This window comes from Meles meles, chromosome 18 (genome assembly GCF_922984935.1).
Source record: "Meles meles chromosome 18, mMelMel3.1 paternal haplotype, whole genome shotgun sequence".
Taxonomy (NCBI): Eukaryota; Metazoa; Chordata; class Mammalia; order Carnivora; family Mustelidae; genus Meles; species Meles meles.
The window spans coordinates 28,618,205-28,642,043 of NC_060083.1; the positions used below are offsets into that span (position 1 = coordinate 28,618,205).

Consider the following 23,839-nt stretch of genomic DNA (forward strand, 5'->3'; position numbering starts at 1 on the left):
TACCTGATATCATGAAAATTAAAAACTTCTGAGCACCAAAAGACAGTATCAAGAACATGAAAAACACTCCACAGAAAGGAAGAAAATAACTGCAAATCACCTAAATGATAAGGTATTAATATCCAGAGTACAAACGTAAGCTCATTTTATTGCACCTCAATTTTCTGCACTTTGCAGATACTGTGGTTTGTTTTTGGTTTTTTTTGTTGTTTTTTTTTTTTACAAATTGAAGGTTTTTCACAACTCTCCTTGTACCATTTTTTCACCAGCATTTGCTCATTTCATGTTTCTGTGTCACACTTGGTAATTTTCAAAAATTTTCAAACTCTTTCATTATTATTATATTTGTTACGGTGCTCAATGATCAGTGATCCTTGATGTTACTATTCTAATTCTTTTGGGGCACCATGAACCATGCCCATATAAGACAGCAAACTTAATTCATAAATGTTGTATATGTTCTGACTGATCCACCAGCTGGCAGCTCCCTGGTCTTTCTCCCTCTCCTTGGGTCTCCCTATTCTCTGAGAAATGATACTGAAATTAGGCCAATTAATAACCCTACAACAGCCTCAAGCATTCAGGTGAAAGAGCCCTACATCTCTAACTTTAAGTCAAAAACTAGAAATGGGGCACCTGGGTGGCTCAGTGGATTAAGCTTCTGCCTTTGGCTCGGGTTGTGATCTCAGGGTCCTGGGATCGAGCCCCGCACTGGGCTCTCTGCTCCGCGGGGAGCCTGCTTCCCCCTCTCTCTCTGCCTACTTGTGATCTCTGTCTGTCAAATAAATAAATAAAATCTTAAAAAAAATAGAAATGATTAAATTTACTATTTATCTTCAAAGGCATGTCAAAAGCTAAGGCAGGCCAAAAGCCAGGCCTCTTGCGCCAGTTAGCCAAATGGTGAATGCAAATGAAAAGTTCTTGAAGGAAGTTAAAAGCAAAATTCTAATGAACATACAAAATGACAAGAAGGTGAAATAGTCTTATTGCTGGTAGAAAGTTTTAGATCAAACCAGCCACAACATTCCCTTAAACCAACGTCTAATCCAGAGTAAAGCTCTAATCTCTTCAATTCTATGAAGGCTGAAAGTAAGGAAGCTGTAGACGAAAAGCTTCAGAGGTTGGTTTGTGAGGTTTAAGGAAAGAAGCCCTCTGCATAACACAGAAGTGCAGGGTAAATGGGACTACTGGGTGGCTCAGTCGGTTAAGCTGCTGCCTTCGGCTCAGGTCATGATCTCAGGGTCCTGGGATCGAGCCCCACATCCGGCTCTCTGCTCAGCGGGGAGCCTGCTTCCCTCTCTCTCTCTCTCTCTGCCTGCCTCTCTGTCTACTTGTGATCTCTATCACATAAATAAATAAAATCTTAAAAAAAAAAAACAAAATAAGATTTTCAATGCAGATGAAACATTATACTGGAAAAAGAGGTCATCTAGGACTTTCATAGCTAAAGAAGAGAAGTCAATGCCTCGCTTCAAAGGGGACTTTAAGTTGAAGTCAATGCTATTCTACCATTCTGAAAGTCCTAAGGTCCTTAAGAACTAATGCTAAATCTATTGCCTTTCTGTACAAATGGAACAAAGCCTGGATAACAACACATCTGTTTACAAGATGGTTTACTGAATACTTTAGGCCCACTGTTGAGATCTTTCGCTCAGATAAAAAGATGCCTTTCAAAATATGGATGCTCACTGATAATGCACTTGGTCACCTAAGAGCACTGATGGAGGTGGAGATTAATGTGGTTTCTATGACTGCTAACATAACATTCATTCTGCAGCCCACACATCAAGAAGTAATTTCAACTATCAAATCTTTTTCTTTAAGAAATACATTTCATGAGGCAGCTGATCTTGGGGTCTTGAGTTTAAACCCCATGGAGGCAGAGTTTACTTTTTTTTTTTAAGATTATTTATTTATTTGACAGAGATCACAAGTAGGCAGAGAGACAGGCGGGGGGTGGGGGGAGCAGGCTCACCACCGAGCAGAGAGCCTGACACAGGCTTGATCCCAGGACCCCGGGACCATGATCTGAGCCAAAGGCAGAGGCTTTAACCCACTGAGCCACCCAGGCGTCCCCAGAGTTTACTTTAAAAAATAAAAAACAGGGGCACCTAGGTGGCTCAGTTGGTTTAGCATCCAACTCTTAACTTTGACTCCGACCACGTTCTCGGACTGGTGAAATCAAGTCCTATATCAGGCTCTGCATGCAAGGCATGAGGCCTACTTAAGATTCTCTCTCTCCCTCTGACCCTCCCCCGTTCATGCTCTCGCTCTAAAAAATGAAATAAAAAAAAACAAAAGAAAAAAATACATTTTGACTATAGCTCCCATAGAAAGTGATTTCTCTGATGGATCTGGGCAAAGTAAATTAAAAGCCTTCTGGAAAGGATTCATCATTCTAGATGATCTTTTTTTTTTTTTTTTTAAACATTTTATTTATTTATTTGACAGAGAGAGAGAGATCACAAGTAGGCAGAGAGGCCGGCAGAGAGAGGGAGGAGGAAGCAGGCTTCATGCTGAGCAGAGAGCCGGATGCAGGGCTGGATCCCAGAACACTGAGATCATGACCTGAGCCGAAGGCAGAGGCTTAACCCACAGAGCCACCCAGGCGCCCCCTAGATGATCTTAAGAACATTCAAGATTTATGGGAATGGGTCAAAATATCAACATTAACAGGAGTTTGGAAAAAGTTGATTCCAACCCTCATGGATGACTCTGAGGGGTTCAACAGTTTAGTAAAGAAACTACAGATGTGGTGGAAACAGCAAGAGAACTAGAATCAGAAAAAAAACCCTGAAGATGTAACTGAATTGCTGCAATCTCATGATAAAAGTTTAACCGGTGAGAAGTTAATTTTTACTAATGAGCAAAGAAAGTGGTCTCTTGAGATGGAAAGTGGTCTTAAGATGGGATCTTGAGAAGAGATGAAGCATCTCTTCATAAAGATGCTATAAAGGCCATTCAGTCAGAAGAGCATGCAAAACTTGACTTTGGAGTCATCATGAGTTCAAGTCCCACACTGGCTGTAGAGATTATTAAAAAATAATAATAAACTATTAAATAAAAGATTGTTGAGGGGCACCTGGGTTGCTCAGTGGGTTAAAGCTTCTGCCTTTGGCTCAGGTCATAGTCCCAGGGTCCTGGGATGGAGTCCCACAACAGGATCTCTGTTCAGCGAAGAGCCTGCTTCCCCCTCTCTCTCTGCCTACTTGTGATCTCTGTCTGTCAAATAAATAAATAAAATCTTACAAAAAAAAAAAAAAAAGAAAGATTGTTGAAATGACAACACAGGATTTAAAATATAAACTTAGTTGATAAAGCAGCAGCAGAGTTTGAGAAGACTGACTTCTAATTTTGAAAGTTCTATTGCAAATAAAATGCTATCGAAAAGCATCACATGCTACAGAGAAATTGTTTTGTGAAAGGAAGATTCAATGAGGCAAACTTCACTGTAGTCTTATTTTAAGAAATGGCCACACCCACCCCAACCTTTAGCAACCACCAACCTGAACAATCACCAACTATCAACACCAAGGTGAGACCCTCCATCTGCAAAAAGATTCAGACTCACCGAAGTTCAGATGATGGTTAGCATTTTTTAAAAATAAAGTGTTTGGAGAGCACATGGATGGCTCAGTCAGTTAAACATCTGACTCCTGGTTTCAGCTCAGGTCATCATTTCATGGGTCATGGGATTGAGCCCCATGCCAGGCTCCACACTCAGCAGGGAGTCTGCTTTAAGATTCTCTCCCCTGGGGCGCCTGGGTGGCTCAGTGGGTTAAGCCGCTGCCTTCGGCTCAGGTCATGATCTCAGGGTCCTGGGATCGAGTCCCACATCGGGCTCTCTGCTCCGCGGGGAGCCTGCTTCTCCCTTCTCTCTCTCTCTCTGCCTGCCTCTCTATCCACTTGTGATCTCTCTCTGTCAAATAAATAAATAAAATCTTTAAAAAAAAAAAAAAAAAGATTCTCTCCCCTGCCCTCCCCCACTCGCTCTCTCCCAAATAAAGAAATAAATCTTTTAAAAAAAATGAATATTTTTAAAATTCAGGTACATATACTGCTTATTTAGACCTAATGCTCTTTCACACTTAAAAGACTACAGTACAGTTGAAAAACAACTTTTATATAACCAAGCACAGGAAAAAATTCTCAACATTACTAGCCATTAAGTTAACACAAATCAAAACTACAATGAGGTACTATTTCACAACCACTAGGATGACTTAAATAAGAAAGATAACAAGTGCAGTCAAGTATGTGGAAAAATCATAACCCTCATACATGACTGGTAGTAGCATAAAAGAGTACAGCCACTTTGGAAAACAGCTTGGTAGTTCCTCAAACTGTGAAACATCAAGTTTCCGTATGACCCAGCAATTCTACTCCTAGGTATACATTCAAAAGAACTGAAAGCAGAGACTCAGATCTTTGTACTTCAATATCCATAGCAGCATTACTCACAACAGCAAAAAGGTGAAAACAATCCAAATGTCCATTAACAGATGAATGAATAAACAAAATGTGGTATGCACACATTATTCACCATAGAAGGAATGAAATTTTGCTACATGCTATAAGATGGATGAACCCTGAAAACATTATGCTAAATGGAAAAAGACATGAAAGGATAAATACTGCATAATTCTACTGACATGAGGTACCTAAAATAGGCAAATTCAGAGACAAAAAGTAGAATGGAGGTTACAAGGGACTGGGGGGAAGGGAAAACAGGGAGTTATTTAGGGGCTACACAATTTCTGTTTGGGATGATGAACAAGTTCTGGAAATGAATATTGGTGATTACTGCACAATGTTATGAATGTACTTAATGACACTGCATTATACAATTTAAAACAGTTCGGGGCGCCTGTCTGGCTCAGTCAGTACAGCATGCAACTCACGATCTCGGGGTTGTGAGTTCAAGCCCCACACTGGGTACAGAGGTTACTTAAAAGTAAAATCTTAAGGAAACTAAATTAAAATGGTTCAAAGAATAAATTTCATCTTATGTATAATTTAACCACAATAATCAATTGCTAAGGCCAGAAAATAAAACAAAACTATGTATGTACCTAAGCTTGTAAAGATCAAAAATTCACATAAAATATTTCATAAGTCCCTGACAACAATCCTAACACATATGGTTGATAATACAATACTAATCATAAGGCGATATTCCTATCACATCAGAAATCATAATTTAGTGCAATTTTTGTTTTCTCTCTCATATGTATGTGAAAAACTATTTGTTAGTATTAGAATCACAAGAGATACTGATAAATAGTTGTCATCTTGGGTGCACTCTCAAATCCTCAAAATGACACAGATACATAAGATGAGCAAAAGTCTCCTAAATTCCATTGCAACTGACAATTGTCTAACTTCTAATAAATTCTCCTAACACATACAGAACTGCCAGGCTGTGTAGTTCTCTTGGACGTATTACTGTAACTTTCAGTCACATTAATATAAACTTGCAAATTGGGAGTTTGAGATATGAGCCACATGTTAAACGTTCAGAAGAAAACATAAAAATGAAAGTTAAAGGATGTATTTTAAAAGAAAACTAAATAAGATAACTTGATTTTACAAAGCAACACATCACAATTATATAAAGTCACCAATGACTACAATCATCTGGTTCTCTCCATCATCAAACATATGCTGAATACCTATTTGAACTTAAAACAATGCAAAGTGATTTTAAAAAAAGAGATTCCTCCTCACGAAACTTAAAATCAGGGGTACCTGGGTGGCTCAGAGGGTTGAGCCTCTGCCTTTGGGTCAGGTCATGGGGATCTCAGGGTCCTGGGATGGAGACCTGCATCGGGCTCTCTGCTCAGCGGGGAGCCTGCTTCCCTGGCTCTCTCTCTCTCTGCCTGCCTCTCTGCCTACTTGTGATCTCTCTCTGTCAAATAAATAAAATCTTTAAAAAATAAAAAATAAATAAAAAATTAACACATAAAGTAATAACATATATATGCAAAAATATTCAGGGGCGCCTGGGTGGCTCAGTGGGTTAAGCCTCTGCCTTCAGCTCAGGTCATGATCTCAGGGTCCTGGGATCGAGCCCCGTATCGGGCTCTCTGCTTGGCAGGGAGCCTGCTTCCTCCTCTCTCTGGCTGCTGCTCTGCCTACTTGTAATCTCTCTCTCTCTCTCTCTCTCTCAATCTGTAAAAAAGAAAAAAAAATTTAAAAAAAAAAATGCAAAAATATTCAAATACCAAGGATACAAATTAAGAGTCCTAGGAATTCAAAGGAGAAGTGCTCTATAGTCCAGAAATGGTCCAGAGAAGATCTAGGCAAAATCTAGAAGTCCAGGAAGATGAGTGAAATCAAATGAAAATGAACTCTTTATAATCTAGCTTCATATAGCCGCTCAACACCTTGTACAATATAAAATTATTAGAACAGGTGAAGGTAGAGAAAAAGTCACTCCACAGAAGAGAATTCACAGAAATATGAAATGAAGCAAACCATCTGGCCCACATTTAAGAGATTAAAAAATTTTAAGTAGAGGGGCACCTAGGTGGCTTAGTCAGTTAACCACTGGACTCTTGATTTTGGCTCAGGCCATGATCTCAGGGTTGTGAGATCGAGCCCCACATCAGGCTCTGTGCTGAACATGGGCTTGCTTGGGATTTTTCTCTCTCTCTCTCCCTCTCCCTCTCCTCCTTCCCCACTCACACTCCCCCTCACGCACCTATGTGCACTCTTTCTCTGGAAAAAAATAATAAAATAAGTAGAAGTACATATTAAATTACGTATATTATATGAAAAAATTTCCAGAATTGCATGGAATTCTGCCATGATTTTATGTCTTCCAATTCACACCAATAAGTATCTGCTATTTATGAAAAATTTGAGTGTCTCAAAACCAATCAAATCAAGACTCACTTGCAAAATGTCGGCACTAAATTTAATCAAAGCTGCTAATTATAACAAATTACAAATCTACAAGTCATTGCCTATAAGACTCTGTTTCCTTTTTCCTTCATATTTTCTACTCAGTGCTTCATGGATTCAGGTAATTTTAGTTTAGGGCCACAGGTATTCTTTTTACCCAAATTTTAAATGTTTATATTCCTGGAACATTTGAAGTACTATATAAATGTCATGAAACAATGATAATTTATCCTGTAAAAATACAATTTACCAGATTATTACTATTAGTTCTATTCTGTCACCTTTCTATCTATTCAAAGGGCACTAAGTTGTCCCATTCACTCAATCAACATTTTAATAAGCCTTCCTAATTACCGTCTAGGCCCCAGAGTTATTCTCAAGGATTTCAGAACTCACATAGAGTAGATAGTCAATTAAACTAGCAGCTATAATGCAGCAGGATAACCACTATGATTAAAGTGTGTGACAGCAGAAAGGGGGAGGCAAAATAGGAGTGATATCAGGGAAGACTACTTAGAGGACCTGATGCCTGGGCTTAGTTTTGATGGATGAGGATCCAGTGAGGCAGACAGTTCAGGGATCAGGATACATGTCAATTCATCAATAAGCATATATTTCATGCCAGCCACTACACCAGCTTCTGGAAACAAAAATAATACACTTGGGGGGGCCTGGGTGGCTCAGTGGGTTAAAGCCTCTGCCTTCAGCTCAGGTCATGATCCCAGGGTCCTGGGATCGAGCCCCGCATCGGGCTCTCTGCTCGGCAGAGAGCCTGCTTCCCTTCCTCTCTCTCTGCCTGCCTCTCTGCCTACTTGCGATCTCTATCTGTCAAAAAAAATAAATATTTTAAAAAATGAAAAATAAAAAAAATAAAAAATAAAAATAATACACTTGGGGCTCTGGGTGGCGCGGTCATTAAGCATCTGCCTTCAGCTCGGGTCATGATCCCAGGATTCTGGGATCAAGCCCTGCATCAGGCTCCCTCAGCAGGGAGCCTGCTTCTCCCTCTCCTACTCCCCCTGCTTGTGTTCCCTCTCTGTGTCTCTCTCTGTCAAATAAATAAAATCTTTAAAAAAAAAAAAAAAATAAGGGGCACCTGGGTAGCTCAGTGGGTTAAAGCCTCTGCCTTCGGCTCGGGTCACGATCCCAGGGTCCTAGGATCATGCCCCACATCGGGCTCTCTGCTCGGCAGGGAACCTGCCTCCTCCCCTCTCTCTCTCTGCCTGCCTCTCTGCCCACTTGTGATCTCTGTCTGTCAAATAAATAAATTTTTAAAAAATAAAAAATAATAAATTTTAAAATTAAAAAAATAATACACGGGCCCTAATTTCAAGCCACTAGTAATCTTTTCAGGACCTTACTTGATAAAGAAAAGGCCTAAAATTTGGTCTTAAAAATGAGTTCAGGGCGCCTGGGCGGCTCAGTTGGTTGAGCAGCTGCTTTCAGCTCAGGTCATGATCCTGGAGTCCCAGGATCGAGTCCCGCATCAGGCTCCCAGCTCCCAGCAGACGGGGAGTCTGCTTCTCTCTCTGACCTTCTCCTCCCTCATACTCTCTCTCACTGTCTCTCTCTCTCAAATAAATAATAAAATATTTTTTAAAAAATGAGTTCACATCTCATTTTTTTTTAAAAGATTTTATTTATTTATTTGACAGAGAGAAATCACAAGAGAGGCAGGCAGAGAGAGAGGAAGGGAAGCAGGCTCTCCACTGAGCAGAGAGCCCGATGTGGGACTCGATCCCAGGACCCTGAGATCATGACCTGAGCCAAAGGCAGCGGCTTAACCCACTGAGCCACCCAGGCGCCCCACATCGCATTTTTTAAAAATGATTTCACCATGCACACACAAAGTAAATATTCTACGATTTTATTTATACAGGATTTATTATTTATATTACTAGGTGAAACTAATCTATAAGGACGAAGTCCAAACAGTGGTTACCTCTGAGGGGCAGTATCAACCTGGAGAGAGTAAGAGAAAGCCTACTGGAGTGATGGAAATGTTCTCTATCTTGGTTTTGCATGGTGGTTGCTTGGGTATATAGCTAAAATTTCATCAAGCTATATAGCAACATTTGTGCACTTTAGTGAGTATAAGTAATAAAGGAAGGCATTTCAAGATCTGGGAAGCAGCATTTCAAAGGCAAAGAGTGTTCAGGCAGAAGCCAAATCAGAGAAACTACCAGGGCTTCCCAACACTAAAGACTGACTTCAAACCACAGGGTGTTAGGTACTTTCCACTGATGAGCACTTGAATAAAATGAAGACATGTATTTCAGAAAGGTTATTCTGGTGGATATACAAAGAATGGATTGAGAAGGCAGGAGACTAGTAATAGTCCAAAGAACAGATGAAGGCCTTTTCTAAGGCAATGACTTTAAAGATGGAGAAGAAACAAACGATAATAAGGTAGCATCAAAGGGACACTGTGATAGATTAAATGTGAACAGAAAAAAAAAAAGACTCAAATGATAACCAGGTTTCTGGCTTAGGCCTGTGGGTAAATCACATATAAACAAATCATATTGCTTATACAATATATAAGCAGATCTGTAGAAAAATAAGTTACATTTAGTTTGGGACTCTACTGAAATATTAAAAAATATGCTCCACTCAAAGTGAAACATTTTTCTAGAACATGTTATTTATTGCCAAGTGTTCACTCAGTTGATATCCTATTTCTTTCATTATTTAAATATATTTGCTTGGCGGGCACCTGGGTGGGTCAGTTAAATATATTTGCTTGGCGATCTTCTGTCAACTTCAATTTATATTTATATTTATGTGGTACCAGTGATGTGACAATAAAAAAATGCTTCCACCATTGATTACTCCTTGCTATACCTCTAAACCTATAAAGAAGCAGCAACTTCTTGTCCTTCCGTAATTAGCTATAAAGAGGTATTCTTACCTCAGCATCTGACAAAGAATAACTTCTGATCTATAAAACTCCACACAGTGAAAGATTTCATTTATGGATGCTTCCATAAACTAAAGAATCTCTAAACCAAATTTATTAATCAAACAACTGTTCTAATCCCACCACAGCTGCTCACCAATGGATTCCAAAACCAACTTTAAAACAGAGCCAAAGATGACATAATAACATTTTAATACACTAACAATTTTTAAAGGCAAAAGATGCATTTAAATATATGTACATACATAGAAAAATATGAGTTTTAAGCTTCAAGGCATATACCCATGAGCATATGAACATTTATCGTGAACAAAGTTTTCTCTAAAAGTTTAATCTGTATTGAGTATTGTATTGAGTAGCTAACATAAGACAAACAACACGCAGTTGCTAGAAATACAGCAGTGAACAAAACAGACATGCCCCCACCCTCATGGAATTTTATAGCCTAGTGGTACATGATCAGGAAAACTGCATTCTAGAGCAAGGTTTCTAACTGACGATGCGAGGAATAAATTTAGTTTCTACCTCAGTTGCTAACCGATCATGCAAGGAATCTGCCCTAAGGCTTAAATTAAGACCCACATGACCAAAGATCAAGTATAAGAATTACTAAAAAGGGGGGCGCCTGGGTGGCTCAGTGGGTTAAGCCGCTGCCTTCGGCTCAGGTCATGATCTCAGGGTCCTGGGATCGAGTCCCGCGTCGGGCTCTCTGCTCGGCAGGGAGCCTGCTTCCCTCTCTCTCTCTCTGCCTGCCTCTCTACTTGTGATCTCTCTCTGTCAAACAAATAAATAAAATCTTTAAAAAAAAAAAAAAAGAATTACTAAAAAGGAACTTTCAAATAACTTGGTAAAAAACGTGGAGAGCCTCTTGAAAACTGAGCAGAAGAGAGATATAAGAATTAAAGTAAGAAAGCACCAGCTCAAGAATAAAGGTCTTAAAGATTTACCTCCTATGCACCCGAATTCCATCAAAATAACACTGTAAGTCAAGAAAGAAAACAAGGACTGAGCTAGCCAAGTACCCTTGTTTTCTTTCTTGGAAAAAAAAAAAAAAAAAAAAAAAAAAGAAAGAAAACAAGGAATAGAGAAAACAGGAGATCCAATACAGAACAGTGAAGGAAATCTTCGGATAATGGTGAAATAAGGACAATAGGTACAGATTGGAGCAGGCCAAAAGGCTCCAAGATAATTTTCCAATATAATGAACTGAGTGAACATCTGATGTATATTAACATATGGACAGATTTTGGGTGCATGAGTGGCTCGGTTGGTTAAGCAGCTGCCTTCAGCTCAGGTCATGATCCCAGGATCCTGGGACTGATCCCCATGCTGGGCTTCCTGCTCAGCAGGGAGCTTGCTTCTCCCTCTCATCCCCACTCATGCTCTCTCACACTACCTATGTCTCTCCCTCAAATAAAATCTCTCTTAAAAAAAAAAAAAAGAACACACATATAGATAGACTTAACAACTGGACTGGAATTTTTGGGGTTCAATTACAGTAAATAGAAACCTAAGCAAATAAAATAGGAGGCAATTATTGCAGGAAATATTTAGGAGGAATTCAAGGATACAGAAAAGGAAAAGTAATCCTAGTAACTGCTTAGCTGTGAAAAGCATTTATAAAGACCTAATTATGCAAACACTGAAAAATGATGTAACCAAAATTTTAAAATACATATACCAAGGCACCTGGGTGGCTCAGCCAGCTCAGTATCTGCCTTTGGCTCAGGTCATGATCCCAGAGTCCTAGGAAGGAGTCCTGCATTGGGCTCCTTATTCAGCAGGGATCCTGCTTCTCCCTCTGCCTGCTGCTTCCCCTGCTTGTGTTCGTGCTCTCTCTCTCTCTGACAAATAAGTAAATAAAATCTTAAAACACACACACACGCATACACACACCAAGATGAGGAAATGCGACTATAGAAAGAACACGTGTGTGTATTTGGAGGACAGGCAGCAGTGAAATTAAGAACTAAATCCTAGGGGGCACCTGGGTGGCTCAGGGGGTTAAGCCTCTGCCTTCGGCTCAGGTCATGATCTCAGGTCTTGGGATCAAGTCCCACATCGGGCTTTCTGCTCAGCAGGGAGCCTGTTTCTCTCGCTCACTCTCTCTGCCTGCCTCTCTGCCTACTTGTGATCTCTGTCAAATAAATAAATAAAATCTTAAAAAAAAAAAAAAGAACTAAATCCTGATCTTTAATAGTGGGATGCAATTAAATAGTCCTGAAACAGAAAAAAAAAGTATCACCATAAATATATTATTTGGAGATATAATGTAAAGACCAAATTAATAAATTTAAAATATTAAAAGTATTGGACAGTTAAGCAGAGGAAAACTGGCAAGGGAGAGAGGAAAACAGTACTACTGTTTTCATAACAAACCCTGTAGAACCATTTGATTCTAAAGTATGCACATATATCACTGTCATAAAAATTAAAACTAAAAGACTAAGAAAAGAAGGTAGGAGGGAGGAACACTAGTCATGGAATATAAGACAAAAAGAACCTTGGGCCCCCTCAAAACAGCAAAATTTTATTTATTTATTCTTTAGTGGGCTCTATGCCCAATGTGGGGCTCGAGCTCGGGACCCCAAGTTCAAAAGTCACATGTTCTACCAACTGAATCATCCAGGCACCCCTAAAATTCATTTTTAAATCACCTGGACTACTTAGAACCAATGAGAGCACTCTATGTTGATGCAAATTTTGTTCTCAGCTTCCAAAGTAATACTGTACAACATTTTAAGCAAAAAAGTATGTAACTCTAACCTCGCATTTGGCAGTAGATACTACTTGTCATCATAGATGAAAAGCACATGAAAGTCACTGTGTAAAAATAAATCATTTCATGGGCAAAATTATTAAATATTATATTGTACCAAAAGACATTCTCAAGTGTTCATGAACATAATACTTAATGCCATACTAGTCTCTTAATGTCTACTCAGGAATTTAATTAGGTATCTAAACTTCAATATCTGAACAGACAAAATTATATACTATACTTAAGCCTCTTACATTTTTAACTATAATTCAGAACGTTTAGTACATTTTTTTAAGTTGATTAAAGTTAAAGAAATCTTGAGATCAATACATCGCTTAGTTTACTCAATCCCTATCAGTACTCGATCCTTCACCTCCAACCTTACAAACATTATGCTAGTTCTCCAAATCTTCTAACATTTATATATTTATACCTTCACGCAGCCATCCAATATTTACTTAACACTTAAAATATACCCAGCACTGCACCTATCCTGGCAGTGGAGATTCACCATCATGTCTGACAATAAACATGTTAATTACATATTATGATAAAGGCTCTGAACGAACCATACAGAACAGTGCAATACTGACTTATAAGATAGTAAGAGAAGGCCTCACTGAGGCCATCAGAGCTCATACTTAAGGTATGACGAATGAGGCAGACCTGTGAAAATCTGAAGGCAGCCTTTCCAGGCTGAGAGGAAAGGAGTAACAGGATCTGATTTTAATTTCAGGATTACACTGGCTGCTGTGTGAAACCAGAAAAGCACTGCAAAGTAGCTTAGCAAGAGACAATGGCAGCTGGGACTAGAGTAGTCGCAGGGAAGACGAAGGGAAGTAAAAAGACTGGACTGGACACCAAACTAACAGGACTACATGACAGACTCAAACTGGGGATAAGAAGATAGGTCATCCCCTTTTGTCTCTGCCTGCCTCTGCCTACTTGTGATCTCTCTCTCTGTCAAATAAATAAATAAAATCTTTAAAAAAAAAAGGGGGGGGGGCGCCTGGGTGGCTCAGTGGGTTAAGCCTCTGCCTTCAGCTCAGGTCATGATCTCAGGGTCCTGGGATCGAGCCCCGCATCGGGCTCTCTGCTTAGCGAGGAGCCTGCTTCCCCTTCTCTCTCTGCCTGCCTCTGCCTACTTGTGATCTCTCTCTCTGTCAAATAAATAAAATCTTTAAAAAAAAAAAAAAAGAAGAAGAAGAAGGTAGGTCAGATGGTGAAAGAAGAGAAGAACTGAGCATGTCTAGGACTCTTGGTTTTAGCCAATATGATGTATATGATACAATAATGTATATGATACATGTATATGATAATGTATGATACATATACATAATGTATATGATACATGTGTATATGATACAATAATGGTACCATTTACTATGGTGGAAAAAAGACCAGGGGAGGACTTTGACAGAAAGGTCCTTTTCCTAACAGATCTCTTTAGAGTCTTTCATGAGTCATTAGAAAAACCTTAAATAAAAGCCTTTGCCCTCAAGGGCTACAATGCCAAAACAATCTAACTTCTTTATGGAAATGAAAGAGAAGCTGGAGAATTTCTCTGTAAAACTTTATTTTTTTTTCCCCTAAGATTTTATTTATTTATTTATTATTTGAGAGAGAGACAGAGAAAGAGAGAGTTCAAGCAGGGGAGCAGCAGGCGGAGGAAGAGGGAGAAGCAGGTCCCCTGCTGAGCAGAGAGCCCACACAGGGCTCCATCCCAGGACCCCAGGATCAGGAGCTGAGCCCAAGGCAGACGTGTAACTGACTGAGCCACCCATGTGCCCCTGTAAAACTTCGTTTTAGCACAGTTTTCTTTTAATGCAGTCCAGCATCAAGGATTCTAAGAACCATGTTATAGCAAGGTCTTGATGTATCAATTTTTCTGAATCTTGTTTACAAGATAGTAATAAACTTGAGATTTCCCTGAGATAAAAAGAGCCTTATGTTGGGGCGCCTAAGTGGCTCAGTGGGGTAAACCTCTGCCTTCGGCTCAGGTCATGATCTCAGGGCCCTGGGATCGAGCCCAGGATTGGGGCTCTCTGCCTGCCTCTCTGCCTACTTGTGATCTCTCTCTCTGTCAAATAAACAAATAAAATCTTAAAAAAAAAAAAAAAAAAAGCCTTATGTTAACACTAAATCCATAATAAAGAAGGGTGTTAAAAGAAGACCTTCATCTTTGAATAGACAGGTCTTCTGACAGGTCTCTGATTTTAACAGTAAATCTAAAACTACTAGTTTTATCACGCTTTTGTCAGTAATTAACTATGCACCTTTGACTTCCAAGAGATCTTTATTATTAGATAAGAGGAACAAGAATTTATCAGCATACAGAAAGAGGTGGCGTGGCTCAATTTATTTACTTTTTTAAAAGTAGATTTTGGGGTGTCTGAGTGGTTCAGTTGGTTAAGCAACTTTCTTCGGCTCAGGTCATGATCCCAGGATCCTAGGATCGAGCTGTGCATCTGACTCCCTGATCAGTGGGGAGCCTGCTTCTCCCTCTCCCTCTGCTGCTCTGCCTGCTTGTGCTCTCTCGCTCTGTCAAATAAATAAATAAAATCTTTAAAAAAAAAAAAAAGTAGATTTTGAGGGGGCTTGGGTGGCTTAGACGTTGGGCATCTGCTATCAGCTTGGGTCATGATCCCAGGGTTCTGGGATCAAGGCCCACACCGGCTCCCTGCTCAGCAAGAAGCCTGCTTCTCACTCTCCCTCTCCCCTTGCCCTCGTGGTCTCTGTCAAATAAATAAATAAAATCTTAAAAATAAATAAAATAAAATAAAAGCAGATATCGAGGGACACCTGGGAGGCTCAGCTGGTTAAGCTTCTGCCTTTGGCACAGGTCATGATCCCAGAGTCCTGGGATCAAGTCCTGCATCGGGCTCCTTGCTCTGCGGGGAGCCTGCTTCTCCTTTGGCCAGCTTCTCCCCTTGCTTGTGCTCTTTTTCTCTCTCTGTCAAATAAATAAAATCTTTAAAAGCAGATTCTGCTTATTTATTTATTTAAATAATCTACACCCAATGTGGGCTTCAAACTCACAACCCCAAGATCAAGAGGCACTGCTCTTAGGACTGAGCTAGCCAAGTACCCTTAGATTGGCTCAATTTAAACACATTTGTCATGAAGCCCAAACGGTAAAAGCTGAAGCATAAACAACCCCTGATTAGAGAAGCCATGCTTTCTGGATATGATATGAACATTACCCAGTTCTACTGAAGTCTTCTCAGTACCATTACTGGACCATCAACCATTTAATCGGAGTAGTACGTGACATGCAATATCATATTAAGTTTTATGTGTTTTGACAACTATATACATTACAAAATACTCACCATGATTGGGACAGTTAGCATCTGCCACCATACAAAGCTACTACAATATTATTGACTATATTCTCTGTGCTGTACTTTCCATCCCCATGACTTAATTATTTTATAACTGGAGTTTGTACCTCTTAATCTCCTTCACCTATTTCACCCATTCCCCCCACCCTTCTCCTCTCTGGCAACCACTAATTTGTTCTCTACATTTATGAGCCTGTTGCTCTTTGTTGTTGTTGGTTTATTCATTTGTTTTGTTTTTTAGGTTCCATGTAAATGAAATCATATGGTATTTGCCTTTGTCTGACTTGTTTCATTTAGCATAATTCCCTCTAGTCTCCGTGTTGTCCCAAATCAAACCACAAACTTTTAATTCATAAATAAAATCCCTCCACCTCTGCAGCTACTTAACATCAAAGCTTCTAATCCAGCTCTCGGCATTAATCTCTAGTACTTCAAATCCAAAAAGGGATTTCCTACAGTCACAGAAAGAATAATAATCACTTCTCTGACTTTTCCTGGGACCCACCATATAATCAAGTGCCAAAAATCTCCTTCTCCTGAGAAAACACCTAACAATTGGTTGGTCACCACATTCCCAACTCTTCGTACTTAATACGTCTTTCTGGAAGCAACCCTGAATGCTGTCACTGTGAGGTCTCCCTAACCACGCACAAAGACAAACAATGAACAAGAAAACACAAACAACAGCTGTTCAGTTTGGTAAATGGGGAGGCCATTAACCATGAAATGATGTCACCTCATTCTGCTCATCCTCCCCAAATCCAGGGTTCACTGGTGAATTTATCTCCTCTTTGTCACGGACACTTTACATGGAGTGTTGAACTGAGGATTCTGAAGAACAGCACCTGTGTAATCACTTAGGTGACTACATGTAAGTAGACTAACTTAAAGCTGTCCCATTTTTCTTCTTTACATGTAATAACAGCTTGTTAGATATACTTGCAAATGGCTTAACCTAAACCTGTAATTCCACCCTAATGCGAGAGATCTCACTGGTAAATTTAATAAATTCAGACAAAGGCAAATAAGTGCTTTAATAAGAGAGAACAGTGCATCCCAGAAGGTAACAAGTGTGAAATTAAATTTTCAGTTATACAATGATATATTATGCTAAGCCAACTAACATCAAATCATAGGCAGTATATCAGGGAAATTTTAATATTAATACAATGAAACTTGGCGAATAAAATCTTGGTTGGGGAATTAATGTTTTAGAGCATTTAGAGCATGTTTGAGGGCTGGTGAATAATAAGCAAAATTCAAAGTACTGGAATCTTCAACTATTACAAAATTATTCCACTAGCGAAGACAACAACCTTTAAGTGATGAAGAAATTAAATTCTTTAACATACAATTATTGAGCACATACTACGAAATGCATAGTGTTAGGTACTCTCAGGCCAATACACCAACACACACTGTACATCCCTATAGCACTTTCTTCAAAAGCACTGTAGCATTTAGCATACTATATGTTAATCATTCATAAATAATATATATACTACTTTTTGAAAATACTGTCCATATCAAATATACACAAAATAGAACTTTAAAAAGACGTTTTACTGTTTTATTCCCACTGACCAGACTATTTGCTCCTAGAGAGGGTCTTAGTCGTCTTTGTTTCTTCAGTGCCTAAGTCACGGGTGGCGCTCCGTAAAAATTTGCTGAATGAATGAGCAATGGAGCTCTCAAAAAACATGAAACCACAGCATAATTTCTGACATGCTATACTTCATCACCCAACTACTTAGTCTCATATAAGTGCCAAATTCCTCTTAAAGGGATTAGAAAAAATTCACCCACTTTATTAACACACACACACACACACACACACACAAAAAAGCTAAGGACAATTTTAATTCAGCCAATTCTTGGGGCGGAGAGGGGAAAGGCTTATAATTCTGTTTCCAGAATGATGAAAAGGAGAGAGGAGCAAGAAAAAAGAATGAAGGAGATTTTTTTAAGGTTTCTAGGAGTTCCGAAATACTCTAAACTGCAATTCATCTTTCATTCAATGTTTTTTCTAATGCTATGTTCCAAACATTTAGAATATATTTTTAGGAATACACAAGCCACAAACTCAGATGCAAAAGGAAGTGAAGAGAAGAACACAGCTACTAAATTCTCAGTACCCATGAAATATAGTAAATACACTTCAGAACATACAGGCAATCTAAACAAGGGTCAAGCCTTTAAGGAACAGCCTATTTGTGTTCTATTCAAGACTAGATAGAAAGAGGCCAAAAATAAAAGCTACCACTAATACATCTACCTTAAAAAAATTTTTAAGGTAAAATTTAAAAAAAATTTTAAGATATGCTTTCAGAAAGCGATGAATGTTTATATAACTGACATACAGTCTAGCTAAAACAGCAGGCAAAACCAATCTTCCTAATTTCTAAAGCTTCTGTAATGTAAATGAGAAGTCAGGGCCTTCACTTAAGTCCAGTGAGCGTTATCTGTCATTAACATAACACTCCATTCCCAAGGCCCCATTTTAGAAGATAAACTGCCTGCAATTCCATGTTTGTTTGCAGCAATATACAGTTGCTATTTTTTTAATACTACCTAATTATGGTTAGGCATTATTTAATGCTCAATAATTTTAACTAAAGCCAAGCGGGTAGGTATTTCAGTAACTTATCAAGCTTGCTTTTTATGTGTATTGTGATTCATGAAACCTATAGTATATTGTCCAATCCTCCCCCTACCTCCACCCCCAATCACCTTACAAGGAAGACTTTAGGGACAGAGGTTTCCACACCTATTTAGATTCTTCACGTGTCCCTCAAAGTTCCCAAACCATTTTTTAGCTCTATCAAAAGCTTTATAAATTCTTACTATAATCTTGGTAAAAGAAATTCTGTAATAGGAGCGCTTGGGTGGTTCAGTTGGCTAATCCTCTGCCTTTTTGGCTCAGGCCATGATCCCACGGTCCAAGTGATGGAGCCCCAAGTCAGACTCCCTGCTCCCCGGGATGTCTGCTTCTCCCTCTCCCTCTGCCCTTTCCCGATCTCGTGCTCTCTCACAGTCTAATAAATAAAATCTTTAAAAAAAGAAAAATAGGAAAGAAGTTCTACAATAAAACCTAACACTTGGGGCACCTGGGTGGCTTAGTCGGTTAAGCGTCTGTCTTCAGCTTGGGTCATGATCTGAGTCCTGCTCAATGGGGAGTCCTCTTCTCCCTCTCCCTCTCTGCCCCTAACCCCCCCAACCCCACTCATGTGCATGCTCTCTCAAATAAATATATTTAAAAATAAAGTCTAACACTGCCTACAGTAAACAGTATGTTCAAAAGAATTATCACTTTTTTAAAAAGCTCCTGATTTACATTTAGAAATACTATTTATCAACATGCTTCTCTTTTGCTTTTCTTTTCCTCTGAAGCAAACTAGTAAAACATAAATTTATACAAAGGATAGTTTTAAAAGGTTTTAACAAATATCTTTGCTACCTTTTCAAGTATTCATTTTAAAATTCAACAGGCAAACACTTCATAATAAATTGAACAATGACCTTCAATCAAATCAGTTTAAAATGCACCAACTATTAACTTCACTTATATTTACAAAGGTACTAAAATCTTAAGTTTGATATGAGAGTAAGCAAGGTAGAGTTTAATAAAAGTTAAATTTTAGAATCCCTTTAATGTCAGCTACATCACCCTCAAAGTTAAGAAACTGAACACTTCTGAACCATGAAGCTATAAACCAATTTGACTGATGTCCTCTTTCATGCCATGTAAGCCATTGCCTAACTGAGGCCAGACCTGTCAGGCTCGACAGCATCCCGGAAATGACTAGCCTACTAGAGCTGGAAACACATCAAGAATTTGGAATATTTCTCATATTGAGAAAAAAGTTCAAGGGAGATTGTCCATAAGAACAATCATTACACTGTTTGGTAGAAAAAAAGAAAGAAAAAGCATATTTTTGTTATTCTGGCCAGGTCACAATGAATACACCTAAATTCTGTATCTATTTTCCGGGGATGTCCCTCTGCGTTTATCTATATTCCCACATATGGACAGAGTTAACTACTAAATCCTCACTTTGAATGCCTCTCTTTTAGTACAATTTTTATTTTGTATCCTTAGCTACTGACACCATCACCTGAAGCATGGCTGGTTTCTTGATTTAGAAACCTGTTAACAATAATGCCAAGCATCCAACCTGCTTAATTGTTTCACTTCTTACCAAGAATAGCCATTAAATGTCGAAAAGATACAAGCATACATACATACACACACACACATACACTCAATTCCCAGTCATGAAAAATTAAGTCACATTCCGGCCATAAACTGTGCAATAGACACTTCCAGTTAACGTGCGCTTTAGCGATCACGGACAGCGGTATCAGAGTAAGTGGTAGGGGGTTGGGGCTGTTAACAACACACTGCATCAGAGCCAATAAGCAGGAGGCTAAGACTGGCAGCAAGGCCGGTCTCTAAAGGGAGCTATAACACAATATCAGAATGCTGGATTTCCGAATGCCATTTTGCGGGGAGGAGGGGGTGAGAACTGGGGATCAAGTGCAATGTAAGGCTCTGGCCAACGTCTAAGGAGATGAAACCTAAGACAAGGTCTTGTGGCAACACCAGCTGCCCAGTCTCATCTCACCTCAAATACAACTTAATTTCAGGTCCTTCTCATCCAAGTCAGTCGCTCAAAGGGTGAGGGGGTGGCAGGAGTGGGTGATGATAGCCCCCAAGAGACTGGCAAAGGCCCCTCGGAAAAGGCGGAGACTCCACAATTGGAAGGGGCTTCCAGCAGCAAAAAGAAAAGGCTTTGCAGCTGCCTCCCCTCTCCCTTCCAACCAAGGCCGTTGGGTACGAGCTTAGGATGTTGTTGGGTTTTATGAAGGAGTGATAGGAGAAAATGGCAGTAAAGGATGAGAGAGGCTGGAAGGGCTGGTGCCACCCAAGAAAGGGGGGAGAGGACTTCCCTGGACACATCCAGGGTAACAACGCCACCAAACAGCACGGACATTTCCCTACCAGCACCAGATACCCCTCTCTGTGGGAAAGCTGCTCCCCCTTCCATACGGTCCCAATTCCCAAACACTGCTCCCACCCGACCCTTCTCCCCAATAATATTCCCCATCGCTGGCCTCCTTTCCCTTCCGCCTCTGGCGCCCCACGCCCTCAACCTCTCCTCCCCTTCCCCGGTCACCCACCCCCGGGGCAGCCAGTCGATGGCCTCCCCCGCAGCTTGCCCAGACCCCTCCCCCCTCACCTCTCCTCAGCGCCTCCTCGTAGCTGAGGAATCCGATCCGTGACTCCTTGGCGCCCATGCTCCCCTCATCCCCTCGGCCGGGGGTCGGAGCCTGATCTCGCCCCCACCCCCCCCCTCCCGCCCACGACTCGGCGTCCCTGGGTGACGGTGTCGGCGTCCCCCAGCCCCCTCCTCCCCCCACACTAACAAGTGCGGCTTCTGCCCCGGCAGCTCCTCCCGGCCGCCGCCACCGCCTCCATGCCGAATCACGTGACCCGCTCCCACCCCGCCCCCTTCCCCTCCCTCCTACTCCGCCCTTCTCCTCTCTCCTCCCTTCCCTTTCCTCCTCACGCCCTCTTCCCTCCCCCCTCCCCCCTCCCACCGGCCCCGCCGAGGGTCACCTGACCCGAGGCCGGGGATTGTTCCGGGTAATGGCCGCCAGGGGCCACACACACCGCCCCGCCCCAAGCTCTCCGCTCGCAGGAGCGTAAGGGAGGGTGGATCCCGCGCGTAACGCATCATCCCGCAGCTTCCCGCCAATCCGAAGCCTCAAGGCCCGGGAGCCTCCGCCCACTCGAGCGGGCGACTTCCGGGGCGCTAGTGGCGGTGTCTCCCGCCCACCCGTTCTGGCGTCTGAGGGGCGGGGCCGGAGCAACTGGCGGTTGGTCTGTTCTTGGACAGGCCCCATCTTGGGTGGAATCTTAGGAAACCGGGGTGTGAGGGGTGCAGTGAGAGAAAAGGGAGGGCAGGGGAGAAACTTCTAACGGTATGGGAATTCTTGGCTAGGAGGGAGTTGTGAAAGGAAAGAGACTCTCAAGGATTTCCTGTGACGAAAGCATTCTTAATCTTGGTGGGGAGATCCCTAAGGAAAAATGAACCTCGTGAAAAGTTTAGAATATCTTCCTTTTCACGTTATCCGTTTCTCCCCATACCCCAGTTGACTCTAGATTTCCCTTCACGTCTGCACTCCCACTCCGCCTCCCACTCCGCCTGGCTCTTGTATAGACTCTCTGGGAGCTGCTGTGCAAAAGGTTTAGCTAGCTTCTCTCCAGGAGTTGCTCCCCACCAGAGATGTGAGGCTTACAAGTCTTATTACAACGGAGCCCCTTGCTTTTCAAAAACCTGTTTTCTATTGTGGTGAAATACAGAATTAACCATTTTTAAATACCTCATGGGCGGAATCATAACAGTATTTCTCATTTCCTGTCTGGCTTATTTGACTTACTTGACCATAATGTCCTCAAGGTTTGTCTCTGTTGTAGGTTGTGTCAGAATTTCCCAGATTTACAATATGATCCAGGATTCCACTTGTAAGTATATAACCAAAAGAAATGAATGCAGGGACACATATTTATACACCCATATTTATAAATATTATTCCCGGGGCGCCTGGGTGGCCCAGTGGGTTAAAGCCTCTGCCTTCCGCTCAGGCCATGATCTCAGGGTCCTGGGATGGAGCCCCACGTCAGGGGCTCTCTGCTCAGCAGGGAGCCTGCTTCCCTCTCTTTCTCTACCTGCCTCTCTGCCTACTTGGGATCTCTGTCTGTCAAATCAATAAATAAATAAAATCTTTAAATAAAATCAATAAATAAAATCTTTAAAATATATATATATAGGGAATATATATATATATATATATATATATATATTATTCCCAATAGCCAAAACATAGAAATAACCCAAGTGTCCATCAATGGACAGATCAACAGATGTGGTATAGTTGGCCCTTGAACTCAGATGAACTCAGATTTGAACTCCAGGGGTCCTCTTGTATGTGGATTTTCCCCCATAAATATCATATAGTACTGTAAATGTATTTTCCTTATGTTTCTTTCCTCTAGCTTATTTTATAACAATACAGTATATAGGGGTGCCTGGGTGGCTCAGTCATTAAATGTCTACCTTGGGCTCAGGACCAAACTCCACATCAGGCTCTCTGCTCAGCCGAAAGCCTGCTTCTTTCTCTCCCACTCCCCTTGCTTGTGTTTCCTCTCTCACTGTCTCTCTCTCTGTGTGAAATAATCTAAAAAAAAAAAAAAAAAAAAAATACGGTTGACAGACCTGGAGCAGTTCCTGTCTGCTGCTAAGGTTTCCACTAGAGATGCAAGAAAAAAGTCCTCGTGCTTTCTGTCTGTCTCATTGTGGCAGTCAAGATTGAGTGGGGGAGTACAGGCTAAAATGAGGGAAATTTCTGCAACTCAAGTAAACCTTGTCAACAATGAAGATCTGGTTTACTCTAAAGTGTCTAAAATTGGAGTTTATGTAAAGTGTTGGAAAAGAAAAAAAAAATACGGTATAGGGGCACCTGGGTGGCTCAATTGGTTAAGCGACTGACTGACTTGGCTCAGGTCATGATCCCGGAGTCTAAGGATCAAGTCCCACATCAGGCTCCCAGCTCCATGGGGAGTCTGCTTCTCCCTCTGACCTTCTCACCTCTCATTCTCTCTCTCTCTCTCTCTCAAATAAATAAATAAAATCTTAAAGACTGAATGGCTTGGATTAGCCACTCAAAAAAAAAAAAGTATATAATACATATAGCATGCAATATATGTGTGAACTGTTTATGTTATTGGCAAGGCTCTGGTTAATCAACAGTAGTAAAGTTTTGGGGGAGTGATATAAGGATTTTTGCCTATGCAAGGAGGGTTGATGCCCCTGACCCTCTCGTTCAAAAGTCAACTGTCTGTGT

The 23,839-nt window shown here is 40.8% G+C and overlaps 1 protein-coding gene and 1 non-coding gene across 4 annotated transcripts in view; one reads left to right on the top strand and one right to left on the bottom strand.

The window, feature by feature from the left end:
- The window catches only part of USP32 (ubiquitin specific peptidase 32), a 221,590-nt gene extending 200,218 nt beyond the window's left edge, over nt 1-21,372 (bottom strand). For all 3 annotated transcript variants that reach the window (XM_045984380.1, XM_045984379.1, XM_045984378.1), the window contains exon 1: nt 21,172-21,372. In XM_045984380.1, coding sequence (XP_045840336.1) covers nt 21,172-21,229 — 58 coding nt within the window. In that variant the 5' untranslated portion in view covers nt 21,230-21,372. The remainder of the gene's footprint in view (nt 1-21,171) is intronic.
- Nucleotides 21,373-23,202: 1,830 nt separating this feature from the next.
- LOC123930361 lies at nt 23,203-23,324 on the top strand. Its single transcript, XR_006816074.1, has one exon. It is a non-coding gene; the product is annotated as a small nucleolar RNA SNORA31 (small nucleolar RNA).
- Nucleotides 23,325-23,839: the final 515 nt, after the last annotated feature.